The sequence below is a fragment of the Coffea arabica genome, chromosome 11c, assembly GCF_036785885.1.
Source record: "Coffea arabica cultivar ET-39 chromosome 11c, Coffea Arabica ET-39 HiFi, whole genome shotgun sequence".
Lineage (NCBI taxonomy): Eukaryota > Viridiplantae > Streptophyta > Magnoliopsida > Gentianales > Rubiaceae > Coffea > Coffea arabica.
In genome coordinates this window covers 10,921,770-10,945,305 of record NC_092330.1, presented here as the reverse complement: position 1 = coordinate 10,945,305, position 23,536 = coordinate 10,921,770, and the positions used below count along the sequence as shown (strand labels likewise).

The window sequence follows — 23,536 nt, the reverse complement described above, 5'->3', positions numbered from 1 at the left end:
TGAAGTCCACAATTACTCTGAAGAGAAAAAAGTGAAACTTGCGGCTATTGAATTTGAAGATTATGCATCCATTTGGTGGGAGCAAGTATGTGCCACAAGGAGGAGAAATAGGGAACAACCAATTGACACTTGGGCTGAAATGAAGCAAGTGATAAGGAAACGATTTGTACCCTTCCATTACACCACGGACTTGTACAATCGGCTCCAACGACTCACCCAAGGGTCCAGTTCGGTTGATGAGTACCACAAACAAATGGAGGTAGCAATGATAAGGGCCAATATACAAGATGATTCGGAAGCAACCATGGCAAGATTCCTTAATGGATTAAATCCTGAAATTAGGAAGAAGGTTGAGCTTCAAGACCACTTTGAGCTACAACAAATGGTGTCTTATGCAGAGAAGGTGAAAAAGCAAGCCTTACCTATAAAGACACCTAGTGGCCGAACCACTACATCCTCTTCCATACCTTGGAGAAGAGATCAATTGCCAACATCCAATGCTTGGCCGAGGCAAGGCAATAAAGAAAGGGAAAACAGGCGAATGGAGCAACCGTTCCATCCGAGTGCAACTCCTTCTAAACCAACCCCGCGGCCGACTCTTCCAAGGGCAAATACGTCTACCAACCAACCAAAGGAATGTTTCAAATGCAAGGGAATTGGCCACCTCATGGCTCAATGCCCTAACCGAAGTATCATGTACATGAATGAAGAGGGAATGTGGCAAAGCGAAGGAGAGGAAGAATATGCGGACATGCCACCACTTGAAGAAGAAGGGAAGGATGATGACCTGGTTGAAATAGAAGAGGACCCCGTAGCTCGAACTATGGTGACTATGAGAGTGCTAAATGCACAAGCTCAAGAAGATGATCTCCAACGGACCAACATTTTTCATACGAGATGCAAAATTGGAGATGAGGTATGTCTCATGATCATTGATAGTGGCTCTTGTACTAATTGCGTAGCTGCTGATTTTGTTGAGCAAAAACACCTTCCATGGACTTACCACCCTAAACCCTATAGACTATCTTGGTTAAATGATGGGGGGAAGTCAAGGTGATCAAACAAACTTTAATCGCTTTTTCTATTGATCGATACAAGGACCAAGTTTTATGTGATATAATTCCTATGCAAGCTAGTCATGTCTTGTTAGGGCGTCCTTGGGAGTATGATCGGCAGGCTGATCATATTGGACTCACTAATAAGTATAAGTTCATTATGGACAACCTCAAGATCACTCTTTCACCCTTGACACCTACACAAGTGTATGAAGAACAATTATATCTAAGAAAAGAGCGAGAGAAAAGGCAACTGAGAGGGGCAAAGAAAAAGCCGAATGTGCCTGAGGATGAGGAAAAAAAGAAAGTAGAGGCCGAGTTGAGTGAAAGAGAAAATTCGAGTGGGAAAAGACTCAGTGAGGCTGAGAGCTTGAAAGCGAAGAAAATGAGCTTTTATGCAAGTGGGCGTGAGATAGATAGGGTCTTGAATGCACAAAGTCTTCTTATAGTACTTATGTACCGGGAAGCCGATTATTCTTCTTTTTACACACTTGGCATAACCGATTCTTTTTCTAGTGCAATCTACTCTCTTTTGCAGGAATTCAAGGATGTGTTTCCGGAGGAACTACCGAAAGGATTACCTCCAATTCGAGGTATTGAACATCAAATCGACTTTGTTCCTGGAGCAATTCTACCAAATCGACCAGCTTATAGAGCAAATCCGGAGGAAACAATGGAAATCCAAAGGCAAGTCGATTCCCTCCTTAAAAAAGACCAAGTTCGTGAATCTCTTAGTCATTGTGCGGTTCCAGTCATTTTAGTACCTAAGAAAGAAGGGACTTGGAGAATGTGTACAGATTGTCGTGCAATTAATAAAATTACTGTTAAGTATCGTCATCCCATTCTTAGGTTAGATGATATGTTAGAAGAATTGCATAGGGCAATCATTTTCACTAAAATTGACTTGAGATCTGGTTACCATCAAATAAGGATAAAGGAAGGAGACGAATGGAAAACTGCTTTCAAAACAAAGTATGGTCTTTATGAGTGGCTTGTGATGCCTTTCGGCTTAACAAACGCTCCAAGTACTTTCTTGAGATTAATGAACCATGTTTTAAGCCATTTTCTTGGGAAGTTTGTTGTTATTTATTTTGATGATATATTGATATTTAGCAAGTCTTTAGATGAACATGTTGAGCATTTGCGACTTGTTTTAAGTGCTTTGCGTGAAAATAGGTTGTTTCCTAACACGAAAAAATGTGTCTTTTGCACTCCTGAAGTTAATTTTCTTGGATATATTGTTGGTACAAATGGCATAAGTGTTGATCCCGCCAAGGTACAAGCCATCTTAGAGTGGCCGACTCCAACCAATGTGTCTCAGGTAAGGTCTTTTCATGGTCTTGCAAGTTTCTATAGGAGATTTGTTAAAGACTTTAGTACTATTGCAGCACCTTTGAATGAGATAATTAAAAAGAATGTGGGGTTTCAATGGGGAAAAGAGCAAGAAGAGTCATTTCTTAAGCTTAAGAAGTTGTTAACTTCGGCACCTATTCTTGCTTTGCCTAATTTTGATGTGACGTTTGAAATTGAATGTGATGCTAGTGGGATCGGCATAGGGGCTGTTTTACATCAAAATAATAGACCCTTGGCATATTTCAGTGAAAAGTTGAGTGGGGGAGCTCTTAATTACCCTACTTATGATAAAGAATTGTATGCTGTTGTGCGTGCTCTTGAAGTGTGGCAGCATTATCTTATGCCTAAGGAATTTGTGATACATACTGATCATGAATCAATTAAATTTCTTAAGGGTCAGGGAAAGTTGCATAAAAGACATGCGAAGTGGATTGCATTTATTGATTCCTTTCCGTACATCATTAAGTATAAGAAGGGGAAAGATAATGTCGTTGCGGATGCATTGTCTAGGAGGTATACTTTGATCACTAACATGAGCACTAAGTTACTTGGTTTTGAGCACATTAAAAACATGTATGCACATGGTGGCGATTTTTCTAATGTGTTTCAAGCTTGTGAACATGCTGCATTTCAAAAGTACTATAGGCATGAAGGTTTCTTGTTCAAAGAAAATTGCCTGTGTATTCCCAATTGTTCGCTTAGGGAATTACTTGTTAGAGAAGCCCATGGTGGAGGATTGATGGGACATTTCGGCATTGATAAAACTCTTGACATCTTGCATGAACACTTCTATTGGCCTAAACTGAGGCGTGACGTTGCTAACATTTGTGATAAGTGTTTAAAGTGTAAGCAGGCCAAGTCAAGGAGTAACCCTCATGGATTATACACTCCTCTACCCGTACCTCATGCTCCTTGGATAGACTTATCCATGGATTTTGTGCTTGGCTTACCAAGATCTTTCAGAGGTATAGAAAGTATCTTTGTTGTAGTGGATAGATTTTCTAAAATGGCTCACTTTATCCCTTGTAGGAAAACAAGTGATGCGCGCCATGTTGCTAATTTATTCGTCAAGGACATGGTTAGATTGCATGGGGTACCGCGTACTATTGTAAGTGATAGGGATGTGAAATTCTTAAGCTACTTTTGGAAATCACTTTGGGGAAAGTTGGGAACGAAGTTGTTATTTTCTACTTCTAGTCATCCTCAAACGGATGGTCAAACCGAGGTAACCAATCGAACCCTTGGTGCTTTACTTCGAGCCATTGTTCAAAAAAACTTGAAAAAGTGGGAAGAATGTTTGCCTATCGCTGAGTTTGCATATAACCGAACCACTCATTCTACTACTAATCATTCTCCTTTTGAAATTATTTATGGGTTTCAGCCGCTAACTCCTCTAGATTTATCACCTATTCCTGTTGATAAGTGTTTAAGCGCAGATGGTGTCAAAAAGGCAGAGGCTGTTCGGACCTTGCATGAGAGAATTCGAACTCAAATTGAGAAGAAAAAATACGCAATATGCACAACATGCGAATAAGGGAAGAAAGCATGTTGTATTCGAACCTGGTGATTGGGTTTGGGTGCACATGAGGAAGGAAAGGTTTCCAGCATCTCGACGGACCAAGTTACATCCAAGAGGCGACGGACCTTTTCGAGTACTAGAGAGGATCAACGACAATGCATACAAATTGGAACTTCCAAGTGAGTATGGCATAAGCGCATCTTTTAATGTGTCTGATCTATCCTCTTTTGACTTTGATACAGAGTTTGAAGATTCGAGGACGAATCCTTTCGAGAAGGGAGGGAATGATGCGGATACGGGTGCGCAACAACTTCAACCTTGGGTCAAGGACCCTTTGATCAACATTGGTGGTCCGGTGACAAGATCAAGAACCAAGAAGATGAAGGAAGTTTTACGAGCCTTGATCATTCACCATACAAGCAAGGAGCAAGCTAGGTTTGAAGATTTGATGGACCATGACGTTACTTTGTTCACTTGTACGTTTGAAGTGAAGGAATGATCTCATACTTGTTAGTTTAGTTGGTAGTTGTTTTAAGACTGTCTAGTTTAGTAGTTGTTAGGCGTTGAGTATTTTATTCCTTATTGGGCCTTATCGAAAAGTCTTAAAGAGCTGGCTCTTTAACCTCTTTATGCGGACCGAATTTCTTTCAGGTTTATGTGGGCCGGATTTTGCCCTAGTTTTAGCCTATAAAAAAGGCACCTCTTGTATGAGCAAAGACACAGAATATTACAACCAGAAATCGTGAGGAATTTTCCTTTCAAGTTCTTAATCGAACTTACTCTTGAATTCTTGAGTTCATTGCTTAGGATTCAAATCTGACTTTATCGATTAGTTTGTTCCCTAATCGTGGTGTCTCTTCATCCATCTTTATTTGCTTAAGGTTGCTGATTGCCTTTGTGTGTCAGAGGTCTTGAGTTCATGAGAACAAACGAGTTCAATTTCCATTGGGAGAAAATGTCCAACTCTGATAATTACAAGGTTGGGAGGGTCTAAGAGGGTCTTCCCCTAGGATTGCCTTATCACTACATGTCGTACGCCTTTCCAGGTTAAGTACCAGTACAAAAGAATAAAAATATGACTTTTGAATAAAAAGATAACAGTTGGTCTTAGGGTTACAAACAACTCCCAAAACCCATTATTTTTACCAAGATCAACTCAACTTGAAAGAATCGCGTAGCCCTAAAATTTTGGGCAGCATACCCTCTGTATTTACCTATTTTCCAGCCATTTATGGCTTCATCATTTTCCTCAATCAATCCCAAAATCACACACAGAAAAATCTCATTTCAATAGTCGTTCAATAGGCTCAAAGTGGTACATGTACAAATTCAAGTTAGGACAATGTCCGGAAATGAAGTTTAGGTTGGAAAACAAAAGACAGATTTGACATTGTTTAGCGGAACGAACACAAATGAAGCTACACTTATCGGATTGAGGTGAAATTTATACCGTTTTCGAAGCTAATACAAAGGTCTACAACTCTGATGAAGACTACTCAGTCCAGTTCATAGTGTAGCTAGGTCAAAATTGCAATATACTAAACCAGAATCGCACAAACAGGTTAGCTAACCGCATTATGGTAAAATGACCATAACTCAGGCTACCAAAGTCCAATTGAGGTGTATCTTATGGAGTTTCGAACCCAAGACATATACCTACATTTCTTATGAAGACCTCCAAGGCCAAATCATGCATTTTCATGGTCAAAAATGGAAAACTCCACGAAAACAGAAATCTGGACGCAAAACAGGGCTCATCGGCAGTCAAGGGTATTTCAGTCATTTCACATGCTACAGTGCTCCGATTGAGTTGACAATTTTCAGATAGTTAGTTAACGCAATTATCAACAATTTTCATGTTTTGGGCAAGAGCTGATTCGGCCTCCATCGTAGCCTAACAAATTCGGTCAGAACAGGGTAGGATAAAACCCTAAGTTGGAATTTTCGTATCAAACCAAAAATTTTACACAACCAATCATATCTAACATATACCAACTCCATTTTACACTATAATCGACCACCAATCCATGACTAACCAACACTAAACATATGAAATCAGAAAATCATGCATAAAATCAGAAATTCATCAATCTCTTCCAAAAGTCATGAAATCTTCCATAAAATCACCACCTTAACTATCACAAGTCACTAATTTAACACTAACATGAACAAAGAAAGAACCTCTTGGTCACTTATCTTGTAAACTCAAGAAAGGAAGTAACTTAACACCTTATCCTTCCAAACCACTCCACCAATTACTTCAATACTACCTAACTAAGAGTTTTTATGGAGAGATTTGAAATTTAATCGGTTAGATTGTGAGATTGAGCTAGATTGGATGAAGAAAGTTGGAGGTTTTTTTTTCTTTTCTTTTCCTTAAGAATGTCGGCCAAGATGATGAAGAAAAATGGTGAATTTTGATCAATTTTGGTTATTTAGTAAAGGTGATAAATAGTGGTCAAAGTCTATGTCTAATAGAAAGGTAACACCTAGCACCTTTTAGGTTTTTCACTTATTCTTTTGTCTCTCCAACATTAACCATTTAGGTAACCCCTAATTATCTCTTAACACCTAATAATTAAATTCCCTTATGCAAAACTTATCCTAATTGGCTGAATTTCTCTCACTTAACGCACTAGTGGGTCCCACGTCCAATATACACTCCTAATTTCTCATTAACTAACTTATACTAGAAAAATGATTACAAAACGATATTTACTTATAAAATCTCTGGAGAAATTGAAATAGTGAGGTATAATGAAGGAAAAATGCAGGTGAGAAAATAAAATGAATAATATAAGATTAGGAAAATTTACGGGTTCTCACACTCTCTCCCCCTTAAAGAAATTTCGTTCTCGAAATTTTCTTCTCTACGGGATCTATCAAAATCTAAGGTAACCAACGGATCGTACCTTTTATGTCCTCAAACGAGTCAGGAGCCTGATGATGTTTCAAAGAGTACACCTGAGTCGGTACCTTCGATCCAGTCTCTTTCCCTTTCGATTGGCCAGGGTTAGTTTTAGTTGGTTGCTGGGTCCTTTTCCCCTCGCGCAGTCGAGTTGGACAGTTAGCAATCCGATGGTCAGCGTTTCCACAGCACAGGCATTTTCCCTCTTTCTTCCAACAATTTGCCTCTGTGTGATTTGGCCCACTGCAATATCCACAGGGGCCACGAGTAGCAGAGACCGATCCTTCCTGTGAGGCCCCACTTGATATCTCTGGTAGTCGTACTCTCCCGTTTCCCTTTCCAATCTTAGGGGGTGTACTTTTATCCTCTTTCTCTGAGCTACTTCCAGAAAATCCCCTTTTCTTAGTTTGAAAGTTTCTCACCTGTAACCTCGCTTTTTCAACCCCCTGGGTTTTTTCCACAGCATCACTAAAGACGTTAAGTTGGGCTACAGCCAGGTCCTTCTGAATTTCAACATTTAGTTCTTGGACAAAACGCCTTATCCGCCTTTGCTCGGTGGCAATCAGTTCGGGCGCAAACTTAGATAACCGAGTAAATTGACTCTCATACTCAGCTACTGTCTGGGTTCCTTAACGAAATCGAATAAATTCATCTTCCTTCTTTTCTTGGACTAAAGGAGGCAAAAACTTGGCGTTGAATTCCCTCATGAAGTTTGCCCATGTTCTCGAGGTTTGTTCTCTTTCCCATTTCAGTCTAACGATATTCCACCAAGATCGGGCTGCTCCCTCCAGTTGGAAGACAGCGAAGGTCACTTGTCTCTCCTCGGTATAATGTAACGCATCAAAAATATCGATCATTTTCTCCAGCCACCTCTCAGCCATGTCAGGATCAGGGCCTGAGGGAAATTTTGGTGGGGAGAACTTATGAAATCTTTGAAAGGCTTTATCCTCGCCCTTTATATGGTTACCAGGGTTTCCAGGGTAAGGATTAGGATTTTGGCCCTGGTGTTCCACTACATGGGCTAGCAATTCAATCATGCGCTGGATAGCAGCGGCTACTTGAGCACTGGAGTCAATCCTAGGTTCAAGATTTGGTTCAGGTATCGGTTCTCGGTTACCCCTTTCATTCGAGGGTTGCTTACGTCCGCGCCCACGATCTCGTCCACTACGAGTACCTTCCATTTGGTCTAACCAATCTAGAGTCGAATCGAAAATATAGCATTAAAAATATCCAGAGTCGAATCGAAAATATAGCATTAAAAATAATTATAGGTATAAGCAAGTATCAAGAAGTACACACAGATCAAAAGCATATATACATAACACAACTGTACTGAACAAGTCACACAGTAGCAGCCAGTTAGATATAAACAAAAGATACCCATGAAGCTAGCAGGGTTATCCAAAACTACTATAGACGAACTAGGTCAAAAGCATAAAAGCAACTAACGAGAACTATTACCCCTCTAGACCTCCATCCATAATCTACGAAAATACCATAATTTATATCTTAATCCAGGTTGATCATGCTTAATGACACCCAAACAAATCACACGAAGTTCCATAGAATCACATTTCTAATTTGCCCAAGTTCTTTCTAACCTAGGCTCTCATCTCTTTCATATCCAGGTACAAGAATCCCAATTAAGATAATTCACTACTCGAGCCGGCTGGTCCCAAGCGTAAATCATCCATAGTAAAGATTCCTACCCAACATACATACCTATCTTCCTCAAGTCCCATGATAATGATCTTTACACTTATGTCATGCACGGTTCATAGCTTGTGTTCATACGAGCACTTAGACATATTCATGAAATCAGGACCATAACACCACTTGGCCCAAACTCACTCCGCGCAGAGATCACGCGAACCTGGCTCTGATACCAACTGTGACGGCCCCACCTCCCCCTAAGGCGAACCAAAGGGTTTAGTGGACCGCCTGCACCGATCTCGCCAGGACTACGGAGTCGAACCTCACAAACCCTATAGTACGCGTGAGAACCCAACGAAAACAAACAATTGGAGGCCACCGAAAGTTAAAACAGAGCTTACCAAACCATACGGAAGTACGAGACGTCGATTAAACACTTATACATATATTTACATTGAAGTCTTGAACAAATGAACCAAAATACAAGCCAAAGTATTCACGCTACACAAAATTACAATTAGGGTTTCAGTTACAGAGAAGCATAAACAAGAGAAGTCCTACAACTAGCTCAACTCTTTTTTTCCAAAAATCTTAGTTTCAAAACATGGAACCCTGTAAGGAAAATAAAAATAACGAGAATGGGGTGAGTTTACGCCCAATGAGGTACCAGACATATAGCAGTAAAACCATAGCATTTCACGCTTAACAAATCAAGTATATATGCCAGATATAAAGTAAAGTAGTTAGACACAATGATTCAAATAGAAAGGATACAGGTGGCTCTCAGGAGCTAGATTCCCATTTGCAGTACTTGATCCGAACCCGTTGACTCTCCGTCGACGTATTTAGAACCAACATGTCCGTAGACCCCGCTTTACGCTAAAATTCCGTTCACCAAACATACCCTTACCGGGCCCGAACACCTCAACAGAAACAGAAGTGGTAATAGTCGAGTATACCGGAATCAAGAGTCTCAATACCCAAAGATTCTAAGAACAGACTACCGTGGTTCGTTATCTAATCGACCAGACCCTTGCCGGCTCAACTCGAATAATTTAGCCACAGGATTTGAGCTCAAAGGTCACAGAAAGGTCGTTGGATACAAGCTTCCAAACGACGTCAGAACAGATATAGATACAGATAATAGATTCAAATTCGCACAATAAATTGGCATATGAACAGACAAGAGAACGAGTGTGATAAAGTACACCCTCGTCTCAAACAAATAAATAGATAGTTCAGTCATTCATATCACAGATTGCATGTACAGAAACCAAGTTGAACAACAAGTGAGGGGAGTGGTACTGATGTGAGACGGATCTAGACGAACACCAAGTTGGGATGATTTGCGGAACTTTGACCCTTCTAGAATCACGAGCCACGAACTAAGGAGATTCCTTAACCCACGACTAGCCACTTTAGTGAACCAAAAGTATAGATGTGACAGCCCCACTTTCCCCTAAGGCGAACCAAAGGGGTTAGCGGACTGCCTGCCCAGCTCTCGCCAGAACTACGAATCAGATTAGAGCTATCCGCTTCAATCCGGAACTTACAAACTCGCGTAAACAAATCAAAATAGTAAAACAACCCAAGATAAAATGAAACGAAATCCGGAGCCGGCCATGAATAGTAACCGACCCCTCAGAACCCAACCGAAATAGCTAACAAACATTTACATCTGAACTTTAGCGTTTACAAATCAAAATGACATACAAAAGCTTTCAAAAGTTAATACATATACACGGTTTGCCAAATCAAAAGAGAAAACGGACCAAAAGTACATTTAGGGTTTTAATACATGAAATATACAAAAGATATGTTCAATTAGCTCAATTTGGCAGCCATTTGTCAAGTCCAGACCAAAAGTGTTTATTTTCCTGTAAGGAAAACAAAAGGGAACAGAAAGGGGTGAGCTTGCGCTCAATGAGGTACCAAACATATAGCAGAAAAATCATGGCATTTCACATTTAACAAATCAGATACACATGCCAGATGTAGAGCAAAGGAACCAATGATTCAAATCAGAAGGATACGGGTGGCTCTCAGGAGCCAAATTTCCAGCGCAGTACTTGATCCAAACCGGTTGACTCTCCGTCAACGTATATAGAACCAAACGTCCGTAGACCCCTCTTTACACCGAATTCCGTCCACCAAACACCCCTTTACCGGGCCCGCTCACCGTAACCGAACAGAAATGGTAATACTCGAGTATACCTGGAATCAAGGGTCTCAATACCCAAAATCCCCGAACAGACTACCGTGGTTCGTTATCTAATCGTCCAGGCCCTTGCCGGCCCGACTCGAATAACTTAGCCACAGGATTGAGCTCATAGGTCATAGAAATCCGAACAGATGCAGACACAGATAACAGATTCAGATACAGATACAGAATAGCAGATTCAGATAGCAGATTCAGACGGCAGATTCAGATAGGCACTCAAAATTGGCATATGAACAGATAGAAGAACGAGTGTGATAAAGTACACCCTCGCCTCCATTTTATAAAAACAGTATTTGGCTTCACTAGTCATAAATCAAGTATTCAGATATTCAGATATTTCACATAAAGGGTAGCAGGCAGTGGTACACTCACCGATTCAACTTCAAAAGTTTCACTTCAGATTGGCCTTAATCGCCAAGAAACCCTAAAATAATCAAAATAAACCAATTGAAGGTTTCATATCTAAAATCAAATAAACGGAATGCACAAGTGAGACATACTAATGCAAGGGTGCAAAAACATGATTTTCTTGAAAACAAAAAGATAACATCAAGACCTAGGCGCAGACAACCCAAAAGCCCTTCATTTCCATCAAAAGGCAAATCCAACTTAAAGAACCAAACGGCCTAGAAAATCGGGCAGCACTTCCCCTAAATTTCTTACTTTTCCAGCCATTAAGGCTTCATTATTTCCTCAAATCAGTCCCAACACCTCACACAAAAGTCATCTCATTCCCAAAAGCCGTTCACTAGGCTCAAAGTAGTACAAGTACAAAAGTTAGCTAGAAAATGACCGGAATAAGAGTAAGCCTTAAAACCATGCCAACCAATAGGGTTTCATAAAGCCATGCCAATCACAACCCCAATAGGGTTTCATATACATATATAAGCATAATAGCAAACCAGAAATTAGAAAATGGCCTTAGTCTTGGCCCCAAATAGAAAACTGTTTTGCCCTTATTATGCGGTAATGGTGTAAAATTCTCTACGGTTATCGGATGGGGGTGCAAGATGCACCGTTTCGAAGCTATGAAACAGAGCTACAATAATGTAGAAGGCCACTCAATCCAGTTCCTAACACAACTAGGTCAAATATGCCAAATACTAACCCAGAATTCCCAAAACAGGTTTGCAAAACACAGAAAACTGTAATCGGTATATCTTCGTCCATACAAGTCCAAATGCCGAAATTCCAAAGGCATAAGTTAGCTAAGACATCCAGTTACATTTCATCAGAAGACACCAACTTCAAAATCCAAACCAATTCCAGTCAAAATAGACAATTACTATCGCAGTTCGCACATTCTGTTCACCCAGAACAGCAACACTAAAAACGGCATAACTCACTCTACACTACTCCAAATGCCCTGAAATTTTGCAGGCACTTCAAACTCATCAATACCTACAACTTTCATGTTTTGAGCAAAGTCCAATTCGGCCTCTATCTATGACCTAAAATTTCGGACAGAATGTTCAACCAAGAACCCTAATTTTCCAGAAATTCTTCCAAATTCAAAATTGATTGCATTTTCCTATCATATGCACCTACTAGAGCCAAAGCCCCTTATTACCAACCATCAAAAACAACCACACCATCAAGATCATATGAAACCAGAAAATTCCTCAAAAAATAAAAAAACTCAACCAAATCACTTCAAACCAAGAAATAATCCACAATTTCTAGCACAATAGCCACCATTAGGCATAAAATAAGCATCATTAGATATAAGGAAGTAGTAAAACATCACTTACCTAAGAACAAGAGATGTAGAGAGGTTGGCCACCTTAGAGGTTCAAACAAACTTCACTACAACACTTACTAGCACTAGAAGAAAGGTTTTTATGGAGTAGAATCTACTCTAGGCTTTTGTTTGTGGGAGATTGAAGCAAATGGAGCTTGAAAGTTGATGAAATTCTTCCTTCTTGAGCTTGAGAGAGGGCCGGCCATAAGAGGTAAGAAAATGGCAATTTTTGTGCATTTTTTTGATATTTAATCCTTTGGTCAAAAAAGTCAAGAAAGTGAATAGTAATTCTTAAAGTCCAACCAATGAGAAAGTGACACTTGTCACTCTCATTAATGCATTCCTATCCTTCTTTTCTCTCTCACATCAATCATTTCACACACTCTACTTATCTCTTAGCACCCGATAAATTTTACACAGTATCCGAAACTTAACCGTATTGGCCGAATTTTTCCGAACTTTTCGCACTAGTGGGTCCCACGTCCAATATATATTCTTAATTTTCTAAAAACTCACCAATGCTAGAAAAATCATCTAAAAATTATAATTGCTCATAAAATCCACCCAGATAATATTTCCAAGCCAGAAATGCAAAAATTATGCAATTAAGGGAACTAAAACCCTAGGAAAATAATTAGGGTTTTTACGGGTTCTCACAATAGATAGAAGAACGCCACAATCAAGGAGACTACTTGATTGATAAGTTCAATGAACAACTTGAGATCAATTCTCAAGTATTCAAAGGAAATTCTCTTGAGACAAGAGAGAGTGAATAAACTCACGTATATTTTATAAAATCTGAAAACTGTCCCCTAATGAATGAAAACCTAGGCTATATATAGCCTTACAAGACAAAACCCTAACTCGGCTAGGCTAGGCTTTTGGCCCGATTCCACTACTCAAATCCACTATCTAATGGTCAGCTTATAATTGATCCAATGAAGGCTTTAAGCTGGCCCAACATAACCCAATAAAAGCTAATTAACCAACTTAAGTTATAGTGAGCCTAGACTCTATAAATCGGATCCAACTCAACATGAGGTCTTGGACCGAATTTATTCCTAGCAAATAAAATAGAAATCTAGAAAATAAACTACTAACTATTACTAAAAGATTCAATCTCTTGCAGCCCAAAACATGGCCCATAAGCGGCCCATATTTCGTATCATTCCCCTCCTCTTGAAAAAGATTTGTCCTCAAATCGTGTTTGGAAATGAATAGTACTACAAGAATTGGTAGTATGAAACTTCAAATCTCCACATATTGGCTCTCTTAGAATGAATGATACTTGCATACGTCATGATTATTGTAATTCGGTGCACATGTCTCTTGGTCAGCTTGAAAATGCTCACAATCTGCCATGGGAAACTCAAGGCTTGACTCCAACCACTCCAAAGCTCTCTAATCAGTCCTGTGTCATGAATGGTCAACTTTGGACCTACACAATAAATCACACGATTAGCATTTGTAGGTATAAAATCACTTGATAGCTTTCCATTCACATGCACAAGATAAGGATCTTCATAGTGATGCTCAATCAGGTTAGAAAAGTCCCGGACATGATTTTGCAAAGTTACAAAATTCATTGCAAGTTGTTGTTGGTATGGCCTATCTTGCACAAATGGAGTAAGATCGAGATAGGCAGCTTCTGAACCTTCAAATTGAAGAATAAAATCAGGTTGTAAGGAATCAGAATTTGGACCAATGAGGAAAGGATTGTCACCAACAAAATAAGAAGGAAATTTATAACAAGTTTCAAGTGTAGAAACTCCCTTTGAAACTTCATTATTCCTCCCAACAAGCAAGTCAGGCTCATGGTTGAAGTTGAACATCAATGGATGACAAAGGGATACAACACCTAAGATGCAAAATCCATGAAAAGTTTGATATTCACCAATGGATTTAGGCATAGAACATGCCAAGATCAATTCAATTTTTCCTTGCTTAACCTGCATAAAAGTAGAAACACTAAACAAAGTAGAGTTAAGATCGTTAGGAAAAACATATGATCTCACATCCTTTCTCGCAATCAACTTACTCTTAGAATTTTTTATCTCTTTCTCATGCTCAGTAGCTGACTTTTTCCCCTCATTATTCTCAACCTCTTTCTCCTTTTCAACTCCCTCGAATTTTACCTTTTCAGTCACAATTCTCTCCTCCAGCTCTTTCTTCATACTATAACGCTCATGCTCACTCTTCATGTATGCTAGATCAATACAAAGTTGCTTAGAGTTAAGCGACACAAGCCTGGTACGACGACCATTAAATGTGAAGGAATACTTATTAGTATATCCATCATATTTGACTTCTCGATTAAACATCCACCATTGGCCCAACAGCACATGCGTCACTTGAATGGGAACCACATCACACAACACCTCATCCACGTATTGACCAATACGAAAAGGAACAAGTGTGTGCTTAGTAATCCAAATATCACCACTATCACTTTGCAACTTGTAAGGTCGAAGATGATCAATGGTTGGAAGATTCAATTTCTCAACCAAGACAGTACTTGCGAGATTAACTTCACAACCCTTATCAATTGCTAAGCTGCAAACTTTATCCTTGATATGGCAACGTGTATAAAACCAATCATTTTTTTTGATGATTTCCAATTGCTCAGTTATCTCACGCAATGCCACAGTATTTACTCCTTTAGGCACAAGATGGTGAAGCTCCAGTTGAGCATTCGTTTGTCTCATACTTTTATTACCTGCAAAACTCAACAAAAATTAGTAGAACAGTCCTCACTCGCTCCCTTACGTGTTTCACTCCTCTCGTGTTTTCACTCAAATGCTTATGTCACTCTAATGCTCTCACCAATTCACTCCTCAAGCCAATTGATTGTTTCCTTTGAAGAAATCAGAAATTGCTCAAGGAAATTCAATCAAACTTTAATCAAGTAGCTCCCAATTGTAGCAAAGGAACAAGGAACAAAAGTAGAAACGGAAAGCTCAAGTAATGAATTCGACAAGTAATGGAACGAGGAAGAATTGATGTAAAAAATGTCCAAGTACAATGATGGAGTTTCCCAAGTGTTTACTTAATTTCCTAATTGATTTTAGGAATCAAGTTAGGTGTAGAACCTCTTTGGAAATCTCCCTAAAGTCGGCTAGGACTTCCTTAAAATTTTCCAGATTTGGTAGCTTCCTAACCCCAAAAATTTTCCAGAATTCCCTTTTCTTAAATCCCTCTCATAGTCGGCTAGAACTTCCTGAAAAATTTTCCAGATTTGGTAACTTCCTAACCTCTAAAATTTTCCAGAATTTTGCTTCTAAAAACCTTCCATAAAACTCGGCTATACTCCCCTTCAAAGAACAAGCAATTCGGCCCTCCCCTCTTTGCTCCACACAAGGACAGTTTTGACGCTTGGTGCTAAACAATGGCTTCACAAGATGACACAAGCAACGTCACCCAAGAATACCCCAAGCGGCCTGCTCAAGAAACTCCCAAGAGGTTTACTCCTAAGCCAAGAAAGCCCCGTATGGATGCAAGGACGTACAAGAAACTGTTTATACGTAGGGAGGTGCAAATCTTCAAGAATCAAGATGGTCAAGATCCTCAAAAAACTCAACGGGTGATACAAGTGATCAAGGCTCAAGGTGTGCAAGATTTTCAAGAGGAGGTTGGTCAAAACTTTTGAGTAGTCTTTTCTTGATGTAATTTTCTGGTTTGTTGGAACAAGTGCAACAAGACAGAATTTGGCAAATAAAAGTGCGGCTTCCTTCTTTGTTGTTTGCTACCCGAATGCCTTTTCTCTTTTCCTTTTTCTGTTTGTTTTTTTTTTTTTTTTTTTTTGACTCTAAGAACACACAATTACTCGGCTATTTTTTTTTTTTTGGTAGAATTCCAGAATTTAATGTCAATCCAATGTTCTCCTTCAATCCTCCAATAATTATCAAGACATGTATCAAAGTTTCAAGACTTCAAGATTAGTTTCAAGAAACTCAAGAAACCCTAGATTATGGTAGTCCCTCTCCAAGATTCCAACCCCAAACAAGTTCAACCACAAAATCAGTTTAGGAAATTAATTAAAACAACTTGGTGGAATAAACTAAAGTTTGGACAGATTTGGCAAGAAACTTGCGCCCAAGGAAACCCTAGTGGTTGGATTTATTTTTTTTTATTTTTTTTTTTTACTCTAAACCAACACAAAACTTCAAGAACAATATAACAAGACACCAAAATAAGAAAAGAAACACAAGTTATGAACAAAAGTTTTTTTTTTTCGGGATGAACAGTGTCGCTACAGTAGCGGTGAACAGTATCGCTGCAGTGCGGCACGGTGAACAGTATCGCTACAGTAGCGATGAACAGTACGATGCTACAGTACCTTTTTTTTTTTTTTTTTGTAATAACAATCGGACTTGACACAAAGGAAGACACGACCAGAATTGCAAAATAAAATTGACTAGAAAGCTTACGAACAAACTCAACGGGATATACTTGATGTCGTCGACTAGCTCTGAATACCAACTGATGTGAGACGGATCTAGACGAACACCAAGTTGGGATGATTTGCGGAACTTTGACCCTTCTAGAATCACGAGCCACGAACTAAGGAGATTCCTTAACCCACGACTAGCCACTTTAGTGAACCAAAAGTATAGATAGAAGAACGCCACAATCAAGGAGACTACTTGATTGATAAGTTCAATGAACAACTTGAGATCAATTCTCAAGTATTCAAAGGAAATTCTCTTGAGACAAGAGAGAGTGAATAAACTCACGTATATTTTATAAAATCTGAAAACTGTCCCCTAATGAATGAAAACCTAGGCTATATATAGCCTTACAAGACAAAACCCTAACTCGGCTAGGCTAGGCTTTTGGCCCGATTCCACTACTCAAATCCACTATCTAATGGTCAGCTTATAATTGATCCAATGAAGGCTTTAAGCTGGCCCAACATAACCCAATAAAAGCTAATTAACCAACTTAAGTTATAGTTAGCCTAGACTCTATAAATCGGATCCAACTCAACATGAGGTCTTGGACCGAATTTATTCCTAGCAAATAAAATAGAAATCTAGAAAATAAACTACTAACTATTACTAAAAGATTCAATCTCTTGCAGCCCAAAACATGGCCCATAAGCGGCCCATATTTCGTATCAGGTACACTCACCGGTTAAAGCAAGAATACTTCAAAAGTTTTATCCAAAGTGACTTTAATCGCCAAGAAACCCTAAAATAATCAAGATGAAACAATTATAGTTTGCACATCCACAAACTCGATAAATGGAATGCATAAATAAGGCTCGACTACATGTCGTACGCCTTTCCAGGTTAAGTACTAGTACAAAAGAATAAAAATATGACTTTTGAATAAAAAGATAACAGTTGGTCCTAGGGTTACAAACAACTCCCAAAACCCATCATTTTTACCAAGATCAACTCAACTTGAAAGAATCGCATAACCCTAAAATTTTGGGCAGCATGCCCTCTGTATTTACCTATTTTCCAGCCATTTATGGCTTCATCGTTTTCCTCAATCAATCCCAAAATCACACACAAAATAATCTCATTTCAATAGCTGTTCAATAGGCTCAAAGTGGTACAAGTACAAATTCAAGCTAGGACAATGTCCGGAAATGAAGTTTAGGTTGGAAAACAAAAGACAGATTTGACGTTGTTTAGCAGAACGAACACAACTGAAGCTACACTTATCGGATTGAGGTGAAATTTATACCGTTTCGAAGCTAAGACAAATACCTACAACTCTAATGAAGATCACTCAGTCCAGTTCATAGTGTAGCTAGGTCAAAATTGCAATATACTAAACCAGAATCGCACAAACAGGATAGCTAACCGCATTATGGTAAAACGACCATAACTCAGGATACCAAAGTCCAATTGATGTGTATCTTATGGCGTTTCGAACCCAAGACATATACCTACATTTCTTATGAAGACCTCCAAGGCCAAATCATGCATTTTCATGGTCAAAAATGGAAAACTCCACGAAAACAGAAATCTGGATGCGAAACAGGGCTTATGGGCAGTCAAGGGTATTTTGGTTATTTCATATGTTACAGTGCTCCGATTAAGCTGAAAATTTACAGGCAGCTAGTTAACTCAATAGTAGACTAAGAAAAGTTAATTGAGAGGTTAGAGGTGAGTGAGCTCAAAAATTTCGCCTTATTGCGCGTGAATCGGAAGTTCGCGTATTTCTCATCGAACTGACTAAGTGGAGGTTTGAGAAATAATACTAGACTCCTAAGTGTGAATAATTATAGTGTTAAAGGAATTACATTTGAAGATTTGTGCATGAATGTATTAAACCCGAGAGAAAACGGTGGTACGAAACCCCCCGCGCTACCACTAGTGAGAGTTGACTTTTTGCACACAACTTAAAATAGCTTTTTTTCATTCTTTCTCCCCAAGTTTCACTACACAACCACTCCCTCACCATCTCTCATTCTCGGCCAGCCAAGGGTAAAGGGGGAAAGAAAATTTTCATTCTTTGGCTCCAAGTTTGTTAGCTATTCATCATTCAAGCTTTCCTCACAAGCTAAACACAACCAAACCCTCTCTCTCTTCTCTCCATAGCTGGCCGAAACTTCAAAGGAAAAGAAAAGGAAGAGAGCTATTCTCATCTTGCTCCATTTTGCTTCCATTCACTTGAGAAATCTTCACTCAAGTCACACACCACTTGGAATTCGATTCTAGCTTGGAGGAAGACATCAACTTGTGGATTTTTAGTGCAAAAATTTCTGGTTTCATCTAAAGATAAGGAGGATACCATCAACTCTTGCTTTCTTGTTCCATTTCTTGGCCTTGAAGATTGTAGCTTCCTTATTGTTGTAGTTGGTTGGTTTTGGTTGGTTGAAGTGGGCTCTATGAACTCCCACCTTGGTTATGTGAGGGCTGCCATGATGTTTATGTGTGTGTTAGTGTGTTTGTGATGAGTTTTAATGAAAGAAACTAGAAGAGGAAAAAGAAAGAGAGAAACTGTGAGAGGACAAGCTGGCCGAATCTGTCCTGTTTTTACCTTGCCTATATTTCGAATTTTTTATACTCAAATGACTGTGAAACTGATGTATATATGTGTTATATTGTGTGTAGAAAGTTTCTACCAAAAAGCATTTGAATTGGTTGAGCAAAATTTGAGATTTCGAAAATTGAAGAAACCTGGAAAACGTGTTCAGGCAGTCTGAATAGTACCACTTCGATCAAACATAACTCTTTGTACAAAAGGCAAAATAGAGTGCCGTTTATGGCATTTGAAACAGACATTTGTAGCTTTCCAACAGTATAAAATTCACTTTCTAGTTCGAAATGAGTGAGCCGTAGTGAATCGGCAAAATTTGCTGTCCTGTTCTGATGGTCTATCCGAGAGAAAGATAGAAGCTACATTTTGTGGCTCTATTTTCTCTCACTTATGAAATGATTTTGAGAATGATTTGTTCTGATGAAATGTATCTTTATGATTGTAGTTTCCAATGCCACCAACCACTCTCAATTCCAACTTGTATTGAGGGAAATATGGTTAAATTTCCAAACAGTGGCAAAGCTAGAAAACACTTCCTTTTGCTGGCCGACTGGTTTAGTTGTTTGTGAAATGTTTTATTTTGAAATTTTGATGTCAACCAACTATCAGTTGCTTATGAAATGTTTCTTGGACTTGGTTTCACAAATGAATCAAAATGGGACTGATTTCATGGTGCAATGTGTTTGAAAAGGAAAAGAAAGCAAGAAGACAGTTTTGCTTTGGGAATTTCTTGAATTGTGGTAGTTTTGTTAACTACCTTCCCGTACGAGTTTTTATGTGAAATTTGATAGAGGAGTAGCCCTCATATGGAAGTTTAGTTGTACCAAATTTGGTGTTATTCTAAAACCATTTCGATACCCAAATGATGTGCCAAAGTTGTTCTTCAAATCTGGAAACTTATCGAACAGTCTTCAATTTTGGCCAACTTTGAGCTACTATATCTTGGCGCTCAAAACTCCAAATTCAGTTCCGTTTGTTGTGATTGAAATCATGATTGGAATTCTTATTTTTTACAAATTTTAGAGGCTAGTTCATTTTCTGTGAAGTTTTCCAAATTTCCAAAATTTGCCGAAGAACATGACCAAAACAGCCTTGCTTGTTCAAATCAGCCAATTTGAGCTGAAATTTGAATGTCTTCTGTTTAGAATCTTGGAAAAGTATTTTCTAGAAACTTTTAGTACTTTGAACCAAGATTCCAACGGTTCAAATTTTTCCAATTTTCGACCTACTGAGTGCAAGTTCTGATTTTTCTAAATTCGACGTGCAAAACTGAAATTTTCCGACTCAATGGGAAATGAGTTTTTGGAAACTCTTCTCTATCCTTTAATATTCATTGACCGTTTTAAACTTGATTTCATGAAAGAACTCAATTTTCTTTATGTTATTAAATCCCACTTTTGAGTCTCAATTTACGAGTAATTAACGCTCTCTTCCATGACATTTTCTTAATATATTGTATAAGTGTACAATCTTCCTTGTTAACAAGGGGTTTATAAGTAATAGCGTGTGATAATCAATTATTATTTGCTCAGGCACTCAAGGAGACCGTCAAGAGGATCTCGAAATAAACGCCAAAATGGTTGTTTGAGCACTTACTCCCTATTTTGATTGGTGAGTGTCAAGTGCATGAATTTGTTGCTAAGTGCTTGACTTGCTTCTTATCCGTTATATGAATTTGGAATTTTAGAAATCAGTGTGTACTTTACCGCACTCGTTCTCTTTCAAATGAAATTATATGTGAATTTTGCTATGTGAATCCATATTCATCTTGTGCGAAGTGATGTGGATGTGATTCGTACATGTGATTCGTATATGTGATTCATAATTTGGAATCGTCGATTGGAGTGCTGCCCATCGACTTATATTCGTATTTGTATTCGTATTCATATTCGGGGGACGCCCAAACTCATTGGCTAACTTTGCGAATCGAGCCAGCGCGAGCTTGGTCGATAAGCTTAGCAAACCATGAGATATTCATAAAGCATGATCTATTGGAGAGATCTTGCTTGGTATACTCACGTAGTATTGCCATGATATACTCGAGTAATATCAAAATTTTGATGAGTGGGCCCGGTAAGGGGGTGTAAAGGTGACGGGATTCGAAGAAAGTGGTGTATCTACAGGATTTGATACTTATGTGGTTGATGGAGTGTGAACATGGAATTTGATCAAGACATTGACTCGACTACGTGGAATTTAGCTCCTGAGAGCTACAGTATCCTTGAATTGTTTCTGTTTACTTTTCCTACTTGAAATGTTAAATACTCGAACTTTACAGTTTTTACTTATTGTGTAATTGTGGTTGCTATTTGGACTACGTGCTTGCATGTGTGTTTCTTGACCTCACGAGCCTTCGCTCACCCCGTTAATTTTGTTTTCCTTAACAGGACCAGATGGGAAGATTTTAGAGAAAAGTCTACTAGATTACTCGTTCAATTAGTACCTTGGTTGTAATTGTTTAGTCGACTTATAATGGTTGTATTTTTGGACTTGATGCACTTGTGATTGGGATTTTGAATGTTTTTGTCTAGACAACTTTTGGAGGTTGTATATTTTGGGAATGAGATGTACTTTTGGTATCTTGTGATGTAAGACTTGAATGTTTATTAAGGAAGTGAACTTTCTTTATATCTTTAACTTTTAGTGTTGATAGTTACCCCTTAAGTTTGAATTGAATTTGTATCAAGTCCTGACGAGAGTTAGGCAGGCGTCTCGCCGATATCCTTTGGTTCGACTTAGGGAGAAGTTACGATGTCACAGTTGGTATCAGAGCCCAGGTTTCAGATCTTTGTAGTGTATCTTAGACTACAAGTTTAGAATACCGAACCGTGGGATTTACTTGAACATTAACCTATTGTATTCCAGTGGTTAAAGAGAATTGGTACTCGAGAGTTTCTTGAACGGTATTGGTGGAAATGAGACTAGGTTTAGAGATCTATTTGGGAGATGTATTAGAGACTTTGCTCCTGAGAATAGGGATTAAATGACTTAGTTATACTTTAAGTGATATTTGAGTGAATTAGTGACTTTAAGTTTCTAACCTAGAATTTGTGGTTCTTTTGTAGAGATCAAAAATGGTAATGGAGGTCACGCTGCTAATGGTAATGGGCATGCTAATGGACACGTGGTGTCTCTTAGGTCTATTCGATATAGAGTGCATGAAGGAGAATCTCGTATCCGATACTCGCCTTCTTCGAGGATTCCCCGTTGTCCCTGTAGGACGACGTACATCTGCCCTAATGAACTGGTATTATCCCCTGATGATAAGCATCGACAATTGGTGAATACCAACAGAACCTTATTTCAGGAGGTTGAGGAACTGAGCTTTATGGTGAATACTTAGGGTGATCGGATTTCAGAGTTAGAGGGGACTGTAATGAAAGAGAGGACTAGAGCTGAGGCCACTGGTGTTGAGTTTCAGAGGACAAGGGGCTCGACTGGCTAGGGTAGTCGGGGAGGTCCGAAATTGGGCTGTCGGGATTTTTGCCAGCATCACCATATTGATAGAGAAGGCGATATGGGCTGTCGAGAGCCCGGATCATGAGGGCACTCCTGAGGAGGAACCTTTTGAGGAGGATCCGGAGGAAGATGTTCAGGGTAGTAGTTTGGATGCGAACTAGACTAGGATGTTGACTTTTGACTTTTGTGACTAGAATTAGTCGGGGTGACCCTTGTAAAGCTCTTGGCGTCTATTGCATGACTAATTGCACTTTTGTGGCATCTGTGTGCTATATTTTGTAAATGCCCCATGACTTGCTGATCTTGTATGGATCTTTAATTGTTAATATATGCTAATTATCGTTATTTCGAATATTTTTTGCATTGATTTGTATTTTAAGTATTTTCTCACATGATTAATTTTATTCTTGCATTTGGGCATAACTAAGATTATGGATGGACGAAGGAGAGGTAGAGGTCGGGGGCGTGGGGCTAAGCAAACCCAACCTCTAAGGGACGATCAAGGATCAGCAAATAGGCCGACCCAAGGACAAGGACAAGGACATGTAGAGGGTGATCAGGTGGCTACTGCTATTAATCAGATGACCGATATCCTAGTGTCATGGACTGCCTAATTTCTTATAAGCACTCG

The 23,536-nt window shown here is 39.0% G+C and overlaps 1 protein-coding gene across 1 annotated transcript; it reads left to right on the top strand.

Annotated features, from left to right (window-relative positions):
* Nucleotides 1-253: 253 nt before the first annotated feature.
* On the top strand, nucleotides 254-23,066 carry LOC140016472 (uncharacterized). Its single transcript, XM_072069995.1, has 7 exons — nucleotides 254-916; nucleotides 1,177-1,742; nucleotides 2,169-2,616; nucleotides 3,845-4,226; nucleotides 22,512-22,693; nucleotides 22,790-22,853; nucleotides 22,954-23,066. Exons 1-7 carry the CDS (start codon nucleotides 254-256, stop codon nucleotides 23,064-23,066), a joined length of 2,418 nt encoding a protein of 805 aa, XP_071926096.1.
* The last annotated feature ends 470 nt before the right edge of the window (nucleotides 23,067-23,536 follow it).

What these genes read in the sequence shown, in the direction of transcription:
- LOC140016472 (XM_072069995.1), top strand. Translation starts at nt 254, where the DNA reads ATGGAGGTAGCAATGATAAGGGCCAATATACAAGATGATTCGGAAGCA. An exon ending in GAAACAATGGAAATCCAAAG is followed by an intron (nt 1,743 to 2,168) that starts GCAAGTCGATTC and finishes ATTGATATTTAG; the next exon opens with CAAGTCTTTAGATGAACATG. An exon ending in ACATCTGCCCTAATGAACTG is followed by an intron (nt 22,694 to 22,789) that starts GTATTATCCCCT and finishes GTGAATACTTAG; the next exon opens with GGTGATCGGATTTCAGAGTT.